At 38.8% G+C, this 18,794-nt stretch overlaps 2 protein-coding genes across 2 annotated transcripts; both read left to right on the top strand.

Annotated features, from left to right (window-relative positions):
- The first annotated feature begins 5,299 nt into the window (after positions 1–5,299).
- LOC131773817 (protein Wnt-2b-A) lies at positions 5,300–11,417 on the top strand. The gene is made up of 4 exons (XM_059089772.2): positions 5,300–5,449; positions 5,615–5,844; positions 6,193–6,458; positions 9,752–11,417. The coding sequence occupies exons 1-4, from the start codon at positions 5,376–5,378 to the stop codon at positions 10,412–10,414; spliced, it is 1,233 nt and encodes a 410-aa protein (XP_058945755.1). The 5' UTR covers positions 5,300–5,375; the 3' UTR covers positions 10,415–11,417.
- A 3,550-nt stretch (positions 11,418–14,967) lies between these two features.
- LOC131773825 (protein Wnt-2b) lies at positions 14,968–18,021 on the top strand. Its single transcript, XM_059089782.2, has 4 exons — positions 14,968–15,107; positions 15,275–15,513; positions 15,871–16,136; positions 16,817–18,021. Exons 1-4 carry the CDS (start codon positions 15,031–15,033, stop codon positions 17,324–17,326), a joined length of 1,092 nt encoding a protein of 363 aa, XP_058945765.1. The 5' UTR covers positions 14,968–15,030; the 3' UTR covers positions 17,327–18,021.
- The last annotated feature ends 773 nt before the right edge of the window (positions 18,022–18,794 follow it).

Genomic DNA, 18,794 nt, shown 5'->3' on the forward strand with positions numbered 1-18,794 from the left:
ATGTTCCTGAAACAATTTTGGACTGTAATGTGCCAATATGGGCACAGCAAGGTTAACTTAAATGCACCAAGGCGTTTCCCATAAAGCTAGATTTTGATGCACCGATAGATATCCAACAATGTTGAGGAAGACAGTAAACTCTGATGACCTTGATAGTTTCAGTAAGTGCAGAGAATCAATTGTTAGATGACACCTATTGCAGAATATTTGAGGTTGAACTAGCATCACCCATGTTGTTACAGAGGACTCATGATCACTCAAAGAAATGACTAATAAAATTGTTCATCTTTTCAGAATTAAAGTAGTACTTTCCAGCAGATAGGTAACGAGTTACGAGAAAAATATCAACAACAGGATTTTACTTGATTAGACAGCAATCTTTCAGAACCAAAACTATGTGAAATGTAGATAGTAAGGAAGGAGTTACGGTCAAGTTAAGTTAAGGAGTTCATTTCATAGCCACTGACCTTAGGGATGTGACAAAGAGCCATGTTATTTAAGTATTAGTGGTTGAAATTAGAAAAAAGTTTCAGTGTTAAATTTCAAGCGTGTTCGATTGTTTTTTTATAGGCCGCATTTTCACCAGAATGCTGCACTAAGGACTATCACACATAACATACATTTTTTTCTGAAGTAATACCGTGGGAATCGTGAAATAAATCACGCGAGATTAATTGGTATGTTCAGCTTCGGTGGGATTTGAACTTTCTGACCTTATGTGGTTTAATTTCCTTTGCAAAGCAACCGCCCACGTGATCAGCACTCACGTATCCTATTCCAAATTTAAATAGTCGCGTGCCAAAGACTCTTTTTAAAACGTCACTTTTACATGCATTGTTAGATCTGTCATCAAATGCCTGAAAGGCAAATGAATTGTGATCAGTAAATCGCCATAATTTTTCAAATACTTTATAGCGAAAAAACAGAAGATGATAAGCGCGAAATCAAAATTGAAATTGAGTTTTGTTCCAAATGATTTTTAATTTCCAGTAGGTAGCCAAGCTCACGGCAGCGTCTTCCGGTTAAATTATCGCGTAGATCAAAGGCAATTTGTGAAATTTACAAAACGTCTGATCATGAACACTGGGTGTCTGGAGCGAACGAAGTCGAGTAAAATGGACAAGTTTCTCCAGAAACAACGAATGCTCGACAGAAATGATGTAGATCCGAAAAATTTAACAAAGAGAATGTTATTTGGCAAACCCTGTTAGTTGCAAGTCCTACATGGTTTACCACGTACTTATATTAACCGCAATGTCATCTCAAGCTTGTCAGCCGAAATATTTCCGGAGTGTACCCAAGTCTCCCTTTCAGATAGACAACGCCTGCCGACTTAAAATAAAAGTCGTTTGTATAAAGTTCAGAAAGAAAACGCTATGCTTTATTCACATCCGACGCTCTTATTTTCTAATGAAGGGCTAGAGCAGTAGAGGTCTTGGACAATGAAGAATGAAACAAACAAACAAACAAAACAACACTTACAAACAGGCCACTAGATAAACGAGAACAGAAAAAAACACAAAGGTTGGGAGGATGTTTATTCTGTACGAGCGAGAGGGAACGGAAGATTCAAAGCTTCAGGGCGTTTCTGACTCAGCCTTCATCAGGAAATCCTTCAAGTTGGTTGCTTAAAATTTTCAAGTCTAACTTTCCGTTTTGCGTGTAAGATGAGCAGGAAAACTAGCATCATATGTTCGCTCGTGTTATTTTTAATTTTAAGTGCGGTTTATCTCAGCTTTCATATGCCATCATCTTTCCAAATAAAGGCCACATCACACAGAGGGGGGTCTAACGTCAGCATTCTATTTGGGGCCAGTGGAGTACTTCAAATTTTATGGTTTTAGCAGCGCGTGATTTTAATTTTTGAAGTAATACATTTTACATTTAGGTTATAACTCGAACTGTTAATTCATATTACTGCTCAAACGTGGAGTATGTGATAAGTGAGTGTCAAAATGAAACGACGTAAAATGCCTTCTTTAAAGCACGTTCCGCATGAACTGGAGGTGACATTATCTCCGCAAATTTCAGTTCTACGAAGAAATACTCGGCAATTTTTAAATTGAGGAATTCTGGAGCTTACAACTTATTACAGGAGGTCTCTGGCAAGAAAAATTTGCCAAATCATAAAATTTCTATCGACTTTCACTCACGTGTGCTGCAACACGTAATGAATTGTGTACAAGTACGGATTGTGAAATGGTTAGTGCCCTCCGGCGTTAGGGCTTGTCGTCCATAACAAGCAAATAAAATTTGTCAAGAGGAAAATTGTCAAATAAATTTGTCAGTGACGGTTGTCAAGGAAAAGTCGCTCGTCTGGAAACGGCTTTCAGAAAGCCTAAAGCTCTGCCGGATATAACTGCACTGTCAATGTCACGAGAATGCCGAAAAAGAAAGGGGAAACTAAAACAGGAAAAACTAGTTCGAAAAGCCGTTGAGAGAAAACATGTTCTTCGCTTAATTTTCGTGTACATGCACCTTACGTTGAGATTTAAGAGTTATCGAGCAGACATTTTACTGCACCCCTCTTAAAGCTTCTCTGTGCTCGGGAATGGCTGAAGCATAGATGTCAGGGAAACACATGCATCCCCGATGCATGCTCGAGGAGTTTCAGTGATATTCCAAGTTGCTTCATGATATAGAAACCGGAGTAAACTCAGGGCCTACTTTTTCAGTGTACACTGTCACATATTATTCTAACCACGGTCGGAATCAGAAAATAGCTAACGGCACTGAAAGTCGTAAAGATTTTTTTGACTTAACTCCTCAGCAAATCCCTCACGCAAAGGCAAAAGCGTTAGAGCTGAGGGTTATGAGCTGAGAGTTTGCATCACCTTCTTTCGTTCACTCACTCCCTCCGCCTCGTCTCCAATTTTAATTTTTATTCGCTCGAGTTTGACTGCTGGGATTAGATCATAGGTAAGAGCATACGTTTCCTACTAACTGATATCATTTTTCACTCAGCCTTGTCCGCTTCGAATCCGTTTTATTTCTTGGTTGATATATTTCTCTCAAATTACTGAATGTTAGCGAGATTAGAGAGAAATTTACTGTACTTGCAGCGAGTAAATAACGTGCGAGTTCTTTATTTTACAAGTTGCATTTAATGAGCCATTCTTGGGCGCAAGAAGTTTCTCGAAAACTTAACAAATACAGCAACGAATCCCTGAAAAGATCAAAACACCGTGTCAAGCCTTAACCCATGTCTCCTACGTCATTTTCCCTTATTTCCTTTCAAAACCCGTCATGGCAGAAAACCACAGTGGGCTATTTTTAAACTTTCATTTTCAATTGAAATTCGGCGATTGTCACGGTACTTTTGTTTGTGTCTGTAAGAATATGCTAAAGTTGACGAGTTGCTATTATTACATAAACCACTTGTTTGAGACAATTTTATCACTTATTGCTTGAAAGTGCGGTATTTAGAAAGAACAGTGAAGTCTGCGGAGGTTTTTAGTCGGAAAATTAATAGAGTGATAAATAGATTGATTTTCACACATTTGTTGTGGAGGCTCGCGGCTTGCAAACACTCGCCACATCAGGACAAGTTTAAAAGTTGAGTTACGTGATATCACTCAAGAAGAATTTAAACAGTAACCAAGAACGTGAAGATGGTGCCCACCTATTCCCAGCCATGACTGTTGTCTTTTTTGTCTCGACTATTTGGTTGATGAGTTTATTAAAAAAACAGAACAGTACACATGCAGAAATGTTTCACAGAACTTGCTGAAGGAATCTAACCGAAGTTAACCCTTGAATTTAAACACGGTTTTCAAAACCGCCGAATGTGAAGTAAAAATTATGCGAAAGTTGGGTCAACTTTGCGAATTACTACTTGTTTAAACGGTCTGGCTTTGACGTCTGATTACGTCCCAAGAGTAACAACCGGAAGACGTAAAGCCGTCAGTTTTAAAGGTGTCCGCCGTAATTAAATGTGAGTTCTTTCACGTAATTTCCACTGTGGCTTGGCCATAGATTTGCGAAAAGAACGCGTAATGAATTCTGTACAGCTAATGAAGGAGGTGTCTGCCGACAACAACCCACTCTTTTCTCTTGCTGTGCTTTAATCATTTCACTCTTTGCCACACACCTCCGGCCTTTTATGATTTCATTTCCTAATTTCTTCAAAGGGGAGTTCATTTTGCGCCGTGCCTTTTCTGTAAAAGCCAAACAAAGTGTGTGTAGACCATTGCAAAATTACAAACCTTCTTCTCGTCATGAACCGTGTGCGGGCAATAAACTTAACAACGTGTACGCAAACAACCTAAGAGTTTGCAATAACATTATCTTGTCAGTATACGTAATAGCAGTCATATTGTTTCGGTCGAGAATAGCGGTTTTGTGTTCCCGACTTATCATCACTGCTGTCCAGACAAAGATGACAATAAGTTCTCTCTGAAGAAATAGTTTCTGTAAGCACACACTTGGTACATATTCAGTAAGGTTCAGAAACACGACACGAAAATTAATATTCTGCAAAGTTTGTTCCACTTTGAACCTCCCTAGTTCGTCTTCTCTAAACGCCGCTTAATGATCTTAACACGATCATTAGTAAAAATGCGACACCCTTTTACAATTGAATGAGGAAAGCTAATTGCACAAAGAAGTCCGCACTCTTGAGGAAATAATTCACAAAAGATAATAGAATTGAACGGTGGCGCGCAAAATAGAACCCCACCTGCATTTAAGACAAAAATATTTCACTTGCAACAGCTCCTTACAATTTTATCAGGCCGAATATCGTCGGCGTGTAATTGCGGGGAAGATCTACCCGAAGTCAAATTAATTTGAGTGTGAACTTTAGATACAAATTATCAGTGTTGACATTAAACAAGCGTAAGTGCTTTAAATATACAAACAAACTTATCAAAGCTCTCTATTGTTTGCATGAAGCTTTAGTATAATGGCTTTCAAATAAAAAGACCTCATTCAGTATCAATTACAAACGTTCCTTAACGTACTTAACATCGTTTTATCGAGACGGCTCGTCAATGGGAACACTGGAGTCCGGCAAAAGAGAGCTTTCGACCAAAATTTTGAGCGGTCGATTTTCTACACTATATCTTCGTGCGCAACTTAGAGAAGCTTGCTCTTGCATGAATAATAGCACTTAAGGGCTTGTTGTTAACTTCAAGAGAGCCGCCCTTAATTGAACTCAAGTTATAGTCTCTCAACCAATCAGCAATCTGTTATGCTCGTACTGTCTTAACCGCTATTGTGAAGTAATTTTAATACCTCAAACTCACATACCAATGGCCTGAGAAATGAAATATATAGTTCCTACAACACAGACGACAGTTTTAATCGCTTGAACCAGCGAAGCACACAGATTTGTTATAACGCACGTCAGGACTGCGTTGGTAAAGTTACTCACAATGCCGACGCTAAATATTTGGTTTTTTACTTTAGCCCTGTTTACATTTCCGCTACTTTCGACATCTCACTGGTGGTAAGTTCTTCTTGAAAACTTTAACGCTAAGAAGATTATACGAAATCTTGTTACTAATTCTCGATTAGCGCGCGAATTAGTTGGGTAGTGTTGACAATTATTCACCTCGTGAATGAGAAACAGTTGCACTAACTGATATTTTTATTTGTTGTAAATTCTCACCAGGTTCATGTCCCAAGTGTATGCACTGGGAGCCAAAGTCATGTGTAATAACATCGCCGGTTTGGTAACGTACCAAAGACAACTTTGTCAAGAAAACCCCGATGTTATGGTAAGCATTGGAAAAGGGGCTAAACTCGGAGTCGTAGAGTGTCAGCAACAGTTTAAAGACCAGAGATGGAATTGTTCAACGGTGGCGCGAGACGTCAGCGTTTTTGGGAAAGTGATGAGAAGAGGTAAATCTTCGTCTGTGAAAAAAGTCCGTCTTTTACTGAACTTTTACGGGTTTAAGATAATTACGGAAATTTTTTTGTTGATCATTAATTCCAGAGTAATTCGATGGCAATTAATGATTGAAAAAGTCAAACGAAATATTCTTCAATTGATCAAAACGGTGTGGTACTTAGACACAACACCATTTCAAGAGCTCCTCAAAGTTCTTACACTATATCAGACAATCTGTAATCTCACCGCTCAGAGACAACCGCTGTGTAGATGATAACCCTTCTTCATGTTTTTGCCGCATCAGTGCCGATTCACTAAATAGGTGCCTGATTTATTTATTTATTTATTTTTTTGAACAGCGAGTCGGGAAAGCGCGTTTGTCTACGCCGTTTCATCAGCCGGTGTTGTACACGAAGTAACGCGCGCATGTAGTCGAGGTGAATTGAGCGATTGTACCTGTGATTCGAATCGCAAAGGAAGAAGTCGGAAGGGCTTCGAATGGGGAGGATGCAGCGACAACGTCGCCTACGGTCTGAGGTTTGCCAAGCTGTTTGTGGATTCCCGAGAACAAGAGCGAGACGCACGCGCTAAGATGAATCTTCACAACAACTTTGTCGGAAGACGGGTCAGTAAACCTGCTAATTTCTCTGCTTTTTTATTAGCCTATTACAACCAAAACCAATAGCCACAAAACAGTACTTCAAATTTAATAGACTGTTATAAATGTTTTCGTTTAAAATGTACTTGGGTGATAACCTTAACACAAGTTTTAAAAGCTCTGTTTATTTGTGTTTTGACCCGTTCCTTCATTCAATATGAATTCTTCAAATTCATTCATTTCCCAAGTGTGTTATGACGAACAATACTCTGGGATAAGAATTTGCTTTCAAACGTAATCTTGTGATAATCGTGGGTGTTTACGAGAAAAGGTACGGCCTCGTAAAATTGTCCGTATATTTTTACATTGACGCAATCGAACACTTTTTTTTTAATTTTATCTTGAGTCATACTTGTTTTTGGAAACTCAGTCAGAACTACTCAGCACTTTTCGCAGTTGTGTTTAGCCATTACCTTGTCCAACATTGCTTAACGCAGACCATCCTTGAATTTTGCTTGTTTGTACGCAAACAATCAAAACAGAAAAATTTGGTAGCTTATCTCAATCATTTCGATCGCAGGCCTATTTTAGTAATCCACGCAACATCGTCACTTCCTAAAAGAGTGTGTTTCCTTTTTACGGACGCATGTTTAGTTCTGCTTGGGAGAGCAAAGTAACCCTTTTTTGAAAATTAACGTTATGAGCGCAGGAAGCGAAATCTAAAGTTCAACTAAAAGCATGTGAAGTACTTTGGCAACGTGATTGAAAGGAATGTTTACAGCACGAAAACTTTCTCAGTTTGTTTGCTGAAAATTTCGCTTGTGATTTCGCTTCCGCGACGCGAAAATTTCCAAAGTGTTATACATAATCTTCGAGCCTTAACAACTCCTTTTAGATGGCTACATGGTATACAGTTGTATGCAGTTGTAATGTTAAGATAAGACAATAAGTTACTCTACAAAGGTGTATCTTTGAAACTTACTCATGAGTATTCTTAGCTTTTATTTAACGGGAGACTGAAAAACAATTCGTTGATACTCAAACCTTTTCCGCAATTTTGTGGAACGTTCCAAGTCAGACTTTCAAGTACCTTTGTCAAATTCAAATGCAAGAATTTTATGCTAAAAATTTCTTTGTGGTCTAATCGATCAAAACAGGCGAATATCAAGGGAAAAAAAGTCACGAATGCGCATATTTCTTTTAAGGTAAATCACGAAACATTTCTGAGGGCAGTTAAGGTAATTAAAGGGCAAAGGGTCATGAATTGAAATATAGCAAACTCGTGGGAAATTTCATTCAAAGTACGCTCGCGAAGTGTCTCTTAAATTTATCTCAATCGATTAAATACATCAATAAGCTTGGATATAGATATTTTCCTAAAGTAAGGCGAAGCCTAACTATCGCATGTAGTTGCGGTTAAGGTTTGCAAACTGTCTTTTTTTGTTTTCGCTTCCTGTGTTCTTGAGTAGAAATCTTTGAGTGGAATAAACCGCAAACAATTTCCTTAATAATACTGATATTGATACTGTTTGTAATCAAATGCCTTCACGTTTTCTGGAGGCGATCAATGGACTCTCTGTATTGCAATCAGTATACAGTTTATTTGTTTGTTTATTCTTGTGTTTGATCAGAAGATTCGGACGGAATGTCTTTCCAATATCGCCGACTTTCCGGATTTCTTTCATTTTCAGGAATTTTTAAAATGTTAGTAAAAAAAAAACAACGGATTTTTCAATCAATGTGATTATACTTTCGGAGGGGGAACAAACATGATTTTCAGCAGGGGAAAGCTACTTCAGCGTCTCATTCACATTAAGGAGCATAACTAGATGTTTTTTTCACAGCCTGTTCCTTCATCATATCATGAAGAGATCACATGTACAATAGCAACCCGCACCCTTCGCCCCTTTTTTTTAAACTCTCTTATGACTGTTTCCACTAAAAGTTTGCTATTTCTTGTTCATAAGCCAGCTAGAGGATATTTTCTTTAAACCCTTTAAACGCTAACATCAGTATGCAAATTCTCCGTACTGTTCTCTATACATTTTTTAAGAACTGACATGGAGAATTTGTTAAACAATCAAGAGTTTCTTTAGTTGTTGATCGTTTCCTTTATTCTCATGACCTTAATGTTTGATTCAGGGTTTATATTGTAAGGAGAAATTAGTCACCCTTAGGGGTCATAGGGTAAAATGATGAATATTACAAATTGAAAATGCGTCAAGTCTTGATATTTCCTTTGTTTTGCACCCTGATAAGTATATTCTCGTGATTAGTGATATATTATCGTGTCTGCCCTTCGTGATTGCGGTGCACAATTCAAGTTATTTAATGGCTCATTATCGAGAAACTTTTTTTTGTTTTGGCAACTGAAACATTTAGAAAATATTGATAACTTGTTTCTTTAATGGATCGTTATGATATTGTAGATACGATGTCGTGGAAGTCAAAATTAGTCTGATAATGAAATCCAAATTTTTGTGAAGGTAATATTTTGAAGAATTCAGTCTGAGGTTATTGCACGTCTGGTCAAATAAAGCTCATAAGAGTGGCCAGTAGCTACTCTCTCTACAGTAATACTGTGAATCATTCATTAAGAACAAGAGAATGAAGGAAGTGGTCGCCAAACCTACTAAGATAGAAGTGTTAAACGAATTTTCCTTGTCAGGATTAAGAGAAATGTCTGGAGAAGAGTATGGATAGGGTGAATACTGATGTCACGGTGTAGAGTCAGTAAAGGGACAACCGTTTTGGAAAGCTTGGTATAAATGACAATGAAACTTTATTTACTCGTTAACCTTTTTTAGGGTCAAAATGAGATTTTTTCCTGCAAATATGGATTATCAAAAAAAATATTTCCCTAGTTCTTTACCGAGTTCAAAACTTACAATCTCTCTTATTTCTATCTACAAACATTACGCTATCGACATTGCTGATCCTAACAGTATGCAGGACGCGTGTCATATAAACTTCGTAATAGACCTCGCTCACCTTGGAGTGTCTGTGGCTCAGTGGTAGAGCATTGAGGATGGAATTGGAAGGTCTGAGCTTCGATTCCTCATGGAATAAACCCTAAGCAATTTTTCCTTTGTCCTATGCTTTTGACAAGACGAAAAAAAACATCTCTCTCTATGGATCATCATGTTTTCGAAGACGCTCGGAAAAAGTCTAGAGCGAATTGATAACTACCGAAAACGTCTCGAAGAGTTCTTCCAATTTTAATTGTTGTTAAAAATAGGAAATACTGCAAGGTACGTTTCATAGGAAAAAAAGTTTTGATTTTTGTTCTTTGCATTAAGAGGAGTAAATTTCTCTTTCAGGCCGTTAAAATGCACACCATTCTGGATTGCAAATGTCATGGAGTATCAGGCTCATGTCAAGTGAAAACTTGCTGGAAAACTATGGCGCCTTTCAGTGTGGTGGGAAGTTATCTTAGAGACAGATACCAGAAAGGCATCTTGGTTACAGTTGATCAAAGCGGAAATGAACTGGTCGTGGCAGAAGGTACTTATCCTGCTACGCCTTCACGTGATAACCTCGTGTTCTTGGAGGAGTCCCCGGATTATTGTGTCCCAAACTCCAACACGGGCTCGCTGGGCACCACGGGAAGAGTGTGCAACAAGACCTCGCCGGGTCATGGGAGCTGTGGGGTTCTGTGCTGCGGGCGCGGATTCAACACGATTCAAGTAGAGGAGGAGTACAAATGCGCTTGCAAGTTTCACTGGTGTTGTTACGTGAAGTGCAATATTTGTCGGAGAACTGTTGACAAGCATGTGTGTAAATCGCCCGAGGAAGATTCTTCTCAGCACAACAGCTCCGGTCGCCATGTGTCGGCGCTGGCAAACTCAGAGAGCAGAGATCAAAATAGGCCAAATAATCAGTCCAGGAAAAGAGCTCAAAGAAGAAAGGCCAGGAAGAACAAGAAAAGAGGGGCATCAATCAACAGCCTCGACAGCGACCACAGAGATAACAAAAGCTTATGATAATTGCTTCCAGCCTCCGCAGACAGATGGCGCAGAAAATATGAAATAATTTGAGTACAAACTATCGGTCAGTATTCGTCAAGTTCATGCACGATTATGCTCTGCCACGATAAACCCCAAATAAGTTTTTCCTTTGTGGAATCACCGAAGAGTAAGGTAACAATACTAAACATTCTTAATTACAAAATCAAAGCTCGAAATCAAATTGCCACTAAAAACTAAATGAAAATAAATTTATTTTAAAGAATGAAAAAATCCAGATTGGACCAATTAGTATTCCTTGTTATAAGGAGTTGTATATATTATATACAGTGTGTTCTCGTAAGTACAAGATGACATCCAAACCACGATTCTTAGTTTGCAAATCACTCGCTATAATATTAGAAAGATTCGTTAATTATATTGACTCAACTTTGAAAGAGTACCTGATTGTTAGAAAAACATAAAATCTCGCGACGACTGCCACCACAACAACTGCCAGACACTGGTTCTCATGCGTCAGTTTCTCACCCTCGCTGCTGGTCACTTGTATTGACATATAGTTCTAATTAGCTAATTGTTATATCTCGTGATTTGATTGGTTGGTGTAATTGCTTACGTAGGACATTCAATTGAATCTCTCTAATAGAAAAAAAAATTGTGTTGAGACTTGACTTGAAAGCCTTTAGACATCTAAGACCAGTGTGGCTTTGAAAAAAAATCCTCTAAGTAAAAAAGAAGCAGGAAAAATAGAGCACACGCACAAACTACATTACTTTGGACGGAAAATGCTCGATAGCGATTTTCATTCGAATTTTGGAAATCGGGATCACAATTGTATAGGGAGAGTACGAGATTAATTTTAGCGATGTAAATCAGCTAATGTTATTTCTTTTGATTTTTTTGGTTAATTATTATAATAATTATTAATGTTAATATATATATTCAGACAAAGAGCTAGTACTTGTTAGTTCGCTTTTGCACAAGTGCTTTCAAGTACAACAGTAGTTATGTTAAGAATGGTACCGCGAATAAAGTTTATGACTTCTATATACGTTTGAAACGTGTTGTATGACTAGTTATATCCATTTTGAAATCACTGGTGATCCCTGTAATCTGATTGGCTCTCATTGGTGCGAGTTATTCACGAATCGCACAATTTTTCTGCTCTTAATCACATCTTTTTCCCAGCCAACGAGAAAGCTCTACTAAAATACAACAGTCAATCGATTGTTTAAAGAAACCAATCAAATTAAAGGAAAAAGGGAAAAAAAATTACAACTTTATATAAACTAGCTCACCTTGCATCACCGAAACATTTGTACAGGTTAAAAAAATCCTGTATCTGGGGGACTCAATTTTGCGATTTCAAAATGGATTTAATGGAGTGATAATTGAACTTCGTGTCGTGCAGTTTCGGTCTGAAATCATACTTGTGATTTCAAATCAAACTCATGCTGTGCATTCGTTTGATTTTGAAATCAAGCATACAATTTTGGACCAAATTGCACTCCACTCAGTTCAATTACCGTAATGTATTCTGCCTGATTTAATCTGTAGTACGCGCATTATTCTGACTGATTTAATCTGTAGTAAGCGCATTCTTGGCTAGTAGAGAAGAGGTTAGACGGGGTAACGGAAATTGGCATTACATGTTATTTCGCTTACCTCGCTCAAGTCATGCGCTTCGACACCCACTGTGGTCATTATGTGCTTTTTTGTTTCTCTGCTTCCTTTAATTAATGTGTTTCCTATGCCGAACAAATCGCCATACCAAAAAAAAAACCACACCGGAGACAGAGAAATACACTCATGAGGTGAACTGACTCACCGCCGCACCTAAATTAAACGCCGGATTCGTATAGACGCCTGGGCAAGACTACTAATTTAGAAATTAATCCTCCAGTGGTTGATCAGGGTCCAAACTTATATTTGCGCCCTCGATAACAAATCACTAATCTCTACTGAATGGCACCGCTGCGACGCAGTGGTGCTTTTGGGGGTGGGGGTCGGGGGGTCGGAAGGTTAGAGCATTTGTTTTGGGGGGTGAACAGAGAGGGATCAGTCGTAGCCAAACGATTATAGCTGGGGACACTACAGAAAATTGACTGCTTATGAGGGGAATCCTTAAAATACTATTGTGGCACAAACAAAATAGGTGGTAAATAGGAGATATTGACCTAAAAAATTAACAGAAAAAAACGGCAGTCCGCCTATAGACACCACGCTCCTTGAACACTCGCCTCGCATAACGGCCGGGTTCCTCGGGCCAAGTTGGAAGAAAACGTTAGAGTGGCATTTAATAATGGAGAAAACACTCCGCTTTTCAAAGTATTGTGGGCTCAATCAAGCCTTCAAGGACATTTAGTGTTTATTCTTTGGGACCGAACGTTGATTATTTTCAAGATTCGGTGATGAGGTTTGATCAGATAAATATTCGAACTCGAAACACGACTTAGAAAGGCGGCCTGGTGAATGTATTTGCGTAATGACCAAGAGACACAAACTCAGCTCGTAAGTGTAAGCATTTTCTATTTAAACCATCACCAAATCTCGACAGGAGGTGCTCAAAAGGGCGTTAATGCGTAAATTAAACAGCTGGTAGTGATGAGCAAAAAACCTTTGGGAGATATTTTACTACGATGTGAGTGAAATCAAAATATTGTGAAACAGTCAGGCTAGCTGTTATCACACAGAACACTTTCTTACCATTGTATTCAGTTATAAGAAATAAATATTTCGTAGACGACAGGATCAAAGGTGTTGAAAGAAAGCTAACCAACCTTATTAAGTAATTTCATCAAGTTGATGTGAACATGTTGGCACGCCAACAGGAGGAAAAGAATTGCAGAATGCGCCAAGCTTAGCAGAAGGCAACACGGAGTTTTTACTAGTCCTTTATTTAATTTTTTATTATTTGTATCTTCTCATCACCCAACCACTCAGTGCTACAGTTCTGATCGAATAAACAACAATATACTCAATTCTTTTGATCAAACATCTAATCTTTTTCTGTAAACCAAAGTGATTTGAGAGAGAGAGAAAAGAGAGGATTAATAAGTTATTCATCGGCTTGAGGTAGCGACCGACGTCTTTGCTTAAAAATACTGCCCAGCCGGAAAAACGAGATATAATGACGAAAATTGGCGATGATGGTAGGAATGTACCGTGGGCAGAGATGGGAAAATACGGACCGCGCTAAGAACCAATCAGATTGCAGGGTTCGTCACCGTGCTCTCTGAGAAAAAATATTAACTTTTTATCAACCAAGCGCGAGGGCCGTACTAGGGAATTCTGGCCTGAGGACCGGGGATGTGGCACGAGCAAGCAAGGTTATTAACTGGATTATAATATAGGACTCCTAACAAACTCACCGGAAACACACGGCTTACGACCGTTTCCGTGGAAGTGGTCGTATGGTAGGATTCCGACTGAGTAAGAACCAATCAGGACGTTCGCCTTTACCTCAAGCCAACCTTGCCATATGATAGTTGCTGTTTGTTGGAAACTGTACGATACGTTAATTATTCTCAATTTGATCGACATTTATGAGAGATTTCGTTTATATATACATAACTGAGCAAACCTGTATGCAGCACGTGTTTGTCGTCCCATATATGGCACTGTTCCACGTGCTTACTACGGGACGGTGAGTATTTTTCCTTCTAATAAGCCGAGAATTGCGAGTGGGAGTCAACCGAAGCGTAATAGCAAAATTGTTGAATCAAGCGAATAAATCGTGAGTTTATAAGGAAGCGTGGTACAGCTTTTTCACTTTTTCGACATGTTAAGACAATATTGTTGAGAAATAAGACGACCAGCTGATGCTTTTTTTCAATATTTATTTGGTTTAAATGAGTTGATACCACCGCTCTTTAACCCAGACAAAATTATTCTCCAAATATTCGGTATATCGCAGGTACTTTAGACCGCTTTTTTGCCATAAACGACAATTTTTATATCTGCTTCGAAGCTGTCTTTCGTAAATGAAAGATTCGTCAACTGATTGAATGCACCTTTGACAAATTAATTAAACCTGTAAATGGAATTTCGAGAACTATTCTTTCAGCTTCAAATGTTACGGATTGATAGCTTCATTAGGTAAATCGTTCTTGTTATAATTAATGTTGTATTTTCATCTTACAGTCTGAAATAAAATCTCTCAACATTATCGAGGCGCGAAAAATAAATGGCGGCGTATTAAAGAGACAGAAAAAGATCGGCTTACAAAACAGGAAAATCTCAATTAAACCGCTGATCAAAGACAGGAAGCGATGGATAGCTTGCATTTTTAGGCAAATGCGGGTAGCGTGCTCCCCCTCTGGCGCGCGATTAACCATTTGCACTTGCCTCGCGATTGCCTAGAGGGGCTTCTGAAATATGCAAAGAATGACATGCCTGTTCTGCAAACTAGCATTTGCAAACCCTCGTTTCCGCCCTTCGTGCCACTGGGCACAATGGGCATTGAGTCAGTGTCTTCTAGAAGCCGTAGGTTATGCCTGAACGAATTGACGCGACACATATATTATGGTCGTTATAGTGGCGACAGTTATTTTTGATGTTCAATTAATTGACCACACGCAGAGTCCGACACATTTTTTTTCGTTTCTCGCAGGAAGGCTCGAGATACATTGAAGATGACATCAGTACCAAGGGCTTGTCTTTTCACTTTTGCTCTGCTTTCATTTCCAGTTCTTACGACATCTCATTGGTGGTGGGTTTTCTTTTAGAACAACCGTCTAGTCGGCAAGAAGTTGAAATGAATCGGATTGTTTTGCACTTAAGTGCAAACGGCAATGAAGTCATTCAACTGTTTCACTGTTCAGATCAGATAACGTACCGCCGAGGCCGCGAACTAACGCGTTTGTTTGCTTTTTATAGGTTTATGTCTCGAGTGTTCTCTTTGGGCGCGAAAATCATGTGTAATCTAGACATGTCAGGCTCGTATTTGCTCAGTTATCATCAGAAACTATGCCGCGAGAATCCTGATGTGATAATTAACATCGGGAAAGGTGCAAAGCTTGGTATAGAAGAATGCCAGGAACAGATGGAGAACGAAAGATGGAATTGTTCTACTGTAGAACAGGACACCAGCGTTTTCGGAAAGGTCATGCAAAAAGGTTAGTGAACTAATTTCTTGAAACGGTTTATGTGTGTTCATTTAATTGGTCTTAACGAGGATAGTGGTATTAACAGTATAGAATAGTAGAGTTAACGACTTAAGTGCAATGTACTTTAAAATCAAACACGATTATCACGATAGAGTGTCAAGATCTTTCTGTTGTTTGCTGGCATCTCAATGTAAACAGATCACGAGCTTCCTCCTATAGGGTAAACCTTGCATATAATTCCTTAAATCTCTTCGAATTACATCCAGTCTCAATTGATAAAAGTATTTTCTTGTTTATCTGACATCGACCGACAATATCGAAAATTAATTCCCACTTTTAATGGCAGTATATCATTGCTCTTGACAGCAAGTCGAGAGAAAGCTTTTGTCCACGCGATAACTTCAGCCGCAGTTGTGCATCAAGTAACTCGAGCATGTCGTCGCGGCGAACTGAGAAATTGTTCTTGCGAAAAGAAAACTGACGGTAGAAGTAACGAGGAATTCAATTGGGGAGGATGCAGTGACAACATTGCTTACGGTGTAAGGACTGCAAAGCTGTTTGTGGACTCTTTCGAAAAAGAGACAGATGCGAAGGCAATGATGAATTTGCACAACAATTTGGTCGGGCGAAGGGTAAGTTAAACTGTTCAAGTGTGCTGTTTTTAAATAGTTTCCCCTTACAATTCGTAGCTTCACCAGGTTTCATCCTTAACTTTATTCTGACTTCATAGGTATTTATATTTTGATATGAACGTTTCCTGTTGTTAATGAAGTGTTCAAGTGCTGTGCTGGCGGTAACTTTAAGAAAACGCAACTGACCAGGTCATGATTAGTGTAGTCTTACATTTGATTGGTTGAGATTTAAAGTCTTTAACGTCAGTTTATTGTCCAGTGTAGACAGTCGTTTGGTTTCCGCATTCAGCTGATTCGCGACCGCGCATAACGTACCATTGAAGTTTTGAGTCGAATTTCAAAGAAAACCGTTAGAGACCAGTCACTTGATATATCGCCTGGGGAGTGGGGAAAGTCCGATGATTTTAGTAGTGTAATGATAAAATTTACCTTATCCCCCTCTAAGGCTCTTCGTTAATTAATTTTATGATTCCCCCTGACTGGTAGTTAATTGGCAGTCAATTCTACAGTCCCCCCCTTTGTACTCTGTTGACAACGACTGATCCTCACCCCGTTCCCCCTGAAATCGTGTAATCTCACCCCAAAATCCTTCACCTCCTCCTCTCTTCCGGAAATAAATAATGACTGGTCCGCAAATCCTTATTTTTATGGACTTTTGATATTAATCTTGTTTCTTACAGGCTGTAAAACGCCACATGGTAATAAAGTGCAAATGTCACGGCATTTCCGACTCCTGTGAATACAGGACATGCTGGAGAACGATGGCTCCGTTTAGCGTAGTGGGCAACGTTCTCAAACAAAAACATCAAAAAGCGTTTATGGTAACTGTTAATCAAAAGAGCAACGAACTCCTATCGGCAAGAGATGACTTTCAACTAAAACCATCACGAGACGATCTCGTGTTTTTGGAGAAGTTCCCGGATTATTGTGTTCGCAACCCAGGCACCGGCTCACTTGGCACCACGGGAAGAATTTGTAACCAGAACGTGCCAGAGGATTATGGGAGCTGTGATGTTCTGTGTTGTGGGCGTGGGTACAACACGATTCAAGTCGTAGAGGAATACAAATGCGATTGTACAGTTCAGTGGTGTTGCCAAGTTAACTGCAAAACTTGCAGAAGAATCGTTGACATGCACTTGTGTAAACCACCCGAACAAACGAACTTTGAGAAAAGCATCTCGCACAATTAGCTTCCTATAAGGAAAGACTGATGCAATAATGTACCTTAACACTAAGGTGTTTAAATTAAGCTGAGTCAAACCAAAACGCCATAGTTCATTTTTGCAACGATATAAAACTTGTTTAGACAGAAGAAAACTTTCAGTAGAATGAGAAAACGAAAAAACTTAATTGAAAGAGGCCGCGTATGAAAGGAAACAAACATATTTATCGATGTAGAACATTTCAAAGCGAATTTCGACCGTGTGTTGTCAAACCAAAACCAAGTTATTCAAAAGGGCCAATCAGAACAAAGGAAAACATCTCAAGAAGCCAATGAAAACTAAAGGTAAAAACAAGGAACCTCCTGAAGCGCGGGAAAACGCCGCGACTGGTTTAAGCTTTGAATCTGATCAGTGTCTGATTGGTTTAGAAAGAAGCGCGAGTTTCTGGACTGGTAACAAAGCAAAAACAGAAAAATCGAAGCAATCCCGGATTATTTTTAATACTCAAATGAAAATTGATCTGAGCGGGAATTTCAAAGAACAAGGTCAAGTATACGTTCGTTTAAGAAACCATAAAGTCATACTCTGTAAATAAAATCATTTGTTGCTCTTTCTGAGTTTAATACTTAAAAGGCTCTTAAATCAAAACAACAGGTCCTTCACTTCGCTCTGTTATTTGAATAGCGAAGAACTGAAAGTGAATAAAATTTAAAGATTGAGTACACCATTTGTCTGTGTTTGTCTGGAATCATTTTGCCATGTCTGCTCGGCCATTATCTTTAGAGGCTCTCAAAGATTTGAATCTTAGAGTTTGGAAAATGAGCGAGAAGTAGACACGGAAAGCATACGTCTTGCTCTGTCACGCCTATCGTGATCAAGTTCAAGGTAATGAAGCTTTTTAATTTATTGGGAGACAGTGATGCTATGGCAATTAGTGTCAGAATTTTGAGTGATTGCTGATTTCACTAGGAATGGCAGCACCAACAATTATCATAATTCGTCTTGAATGTCGTAATCATTTAACCTCTTTGCGTAACCTTCTTTGATGGAATTCTAAAGGTAGACGACAACACGGAATGAAAACAAAATATACAAGCTTCTAGAACGGCAATTATTTTGTTGACAAATTTAACTGAGCAGAAGCTCATGGCATGCGGGCAAAGAAATTACATTTTTGAGAAATTCTGTGGTTAAGGATTTCGCCAAACGTCGCAACTATTTTAAGTCTTATAATAATTAAGCATAATTTGTATGTTTACAGTTTGGTCGGAAATACCATTTTTAATAGCTTTATCTAAGCACCAAACATAGCGTGAGAGGTCGTCTACAGAGACAAAGAAACACTAGCAAACGTAGTTGTGACCATGACAGCATGATATTGGATATTCGGAGACGTCAAAGAAATTCTAAAAATTCAAAAACACTTCACTCAAATGGAATTCAGTTTTGTTACTGATTATTTAGCCCCTAAGAAAATAAGGCAACGCTCATTTCC

The sequence above is a fragment of the Pocillopora verrucosa genome, chromosome 14, assembly GCF_036669915.1.
Source record: "Pocillopora verrucosa isolate sample1 chromosome 14, ASM3666991v2, whole genome shotgun sequence".
In the NCBI taxonomy this organism is placed as follows: Eukaryota; Metazoa; Cnidaria; class Anthozoa; order Scleractinia; family Pocilloporidae; genus Pocillopora; species Pocillopora verrucosa.

What these genes read in the sequence shown, in the direction of transcription:
- LOC131773825 (XM_059089782.2), top strand. Translation starts at nt 15,031, where the DNA reads ATGACATCAGTACCAAGGGCTTGTCTTTTCACTTTTGCTCTGCTTTCA. An exon ending in CTTACGACATCTCATTGGTG is followed by an intron (nt 15,108 to 15,274) that starts GTGGGTTTTCTT and finishes TGCTTTTTATAG; the next exon opens with GTTTATGTCTCGAGTGTTCT. An exon ending in CGGAAAGGTCATGCAAAAAG is followed by an intron (nt 15,514 to 15,870) that starts GTTAGTGAACTA and finishes TGCTCTTGACAG; the next exon opens with CAAGTCGAGAGAAAGCTTTT.
- LOC131773817 (XM_059089772.2), top strand. Translation starts at nt 5,376, where the DNA reads ATGCCGACGCTAAATATTTGGTTTTTTACTTTAGCCCTGTTTACATTT. An exon ending in CTTTCGACATCTCACTGGTG is followed by an intron (nt 5,450 to 5,614) that starts GTAAGTTCTTCT and finishes AATTCTCACCAG; the next exon opens with GTTCATGTCCCAAGTGTATG. An exon ending in ACAACTTTGTCGGAAGACGG is followed by an intron (nt 6,459 to 9,751) that starts GTCAGTAAACCT and finishes TTTCTCTTTCAG; the next exon opens with GCCGTTAAAATGCACACCAT.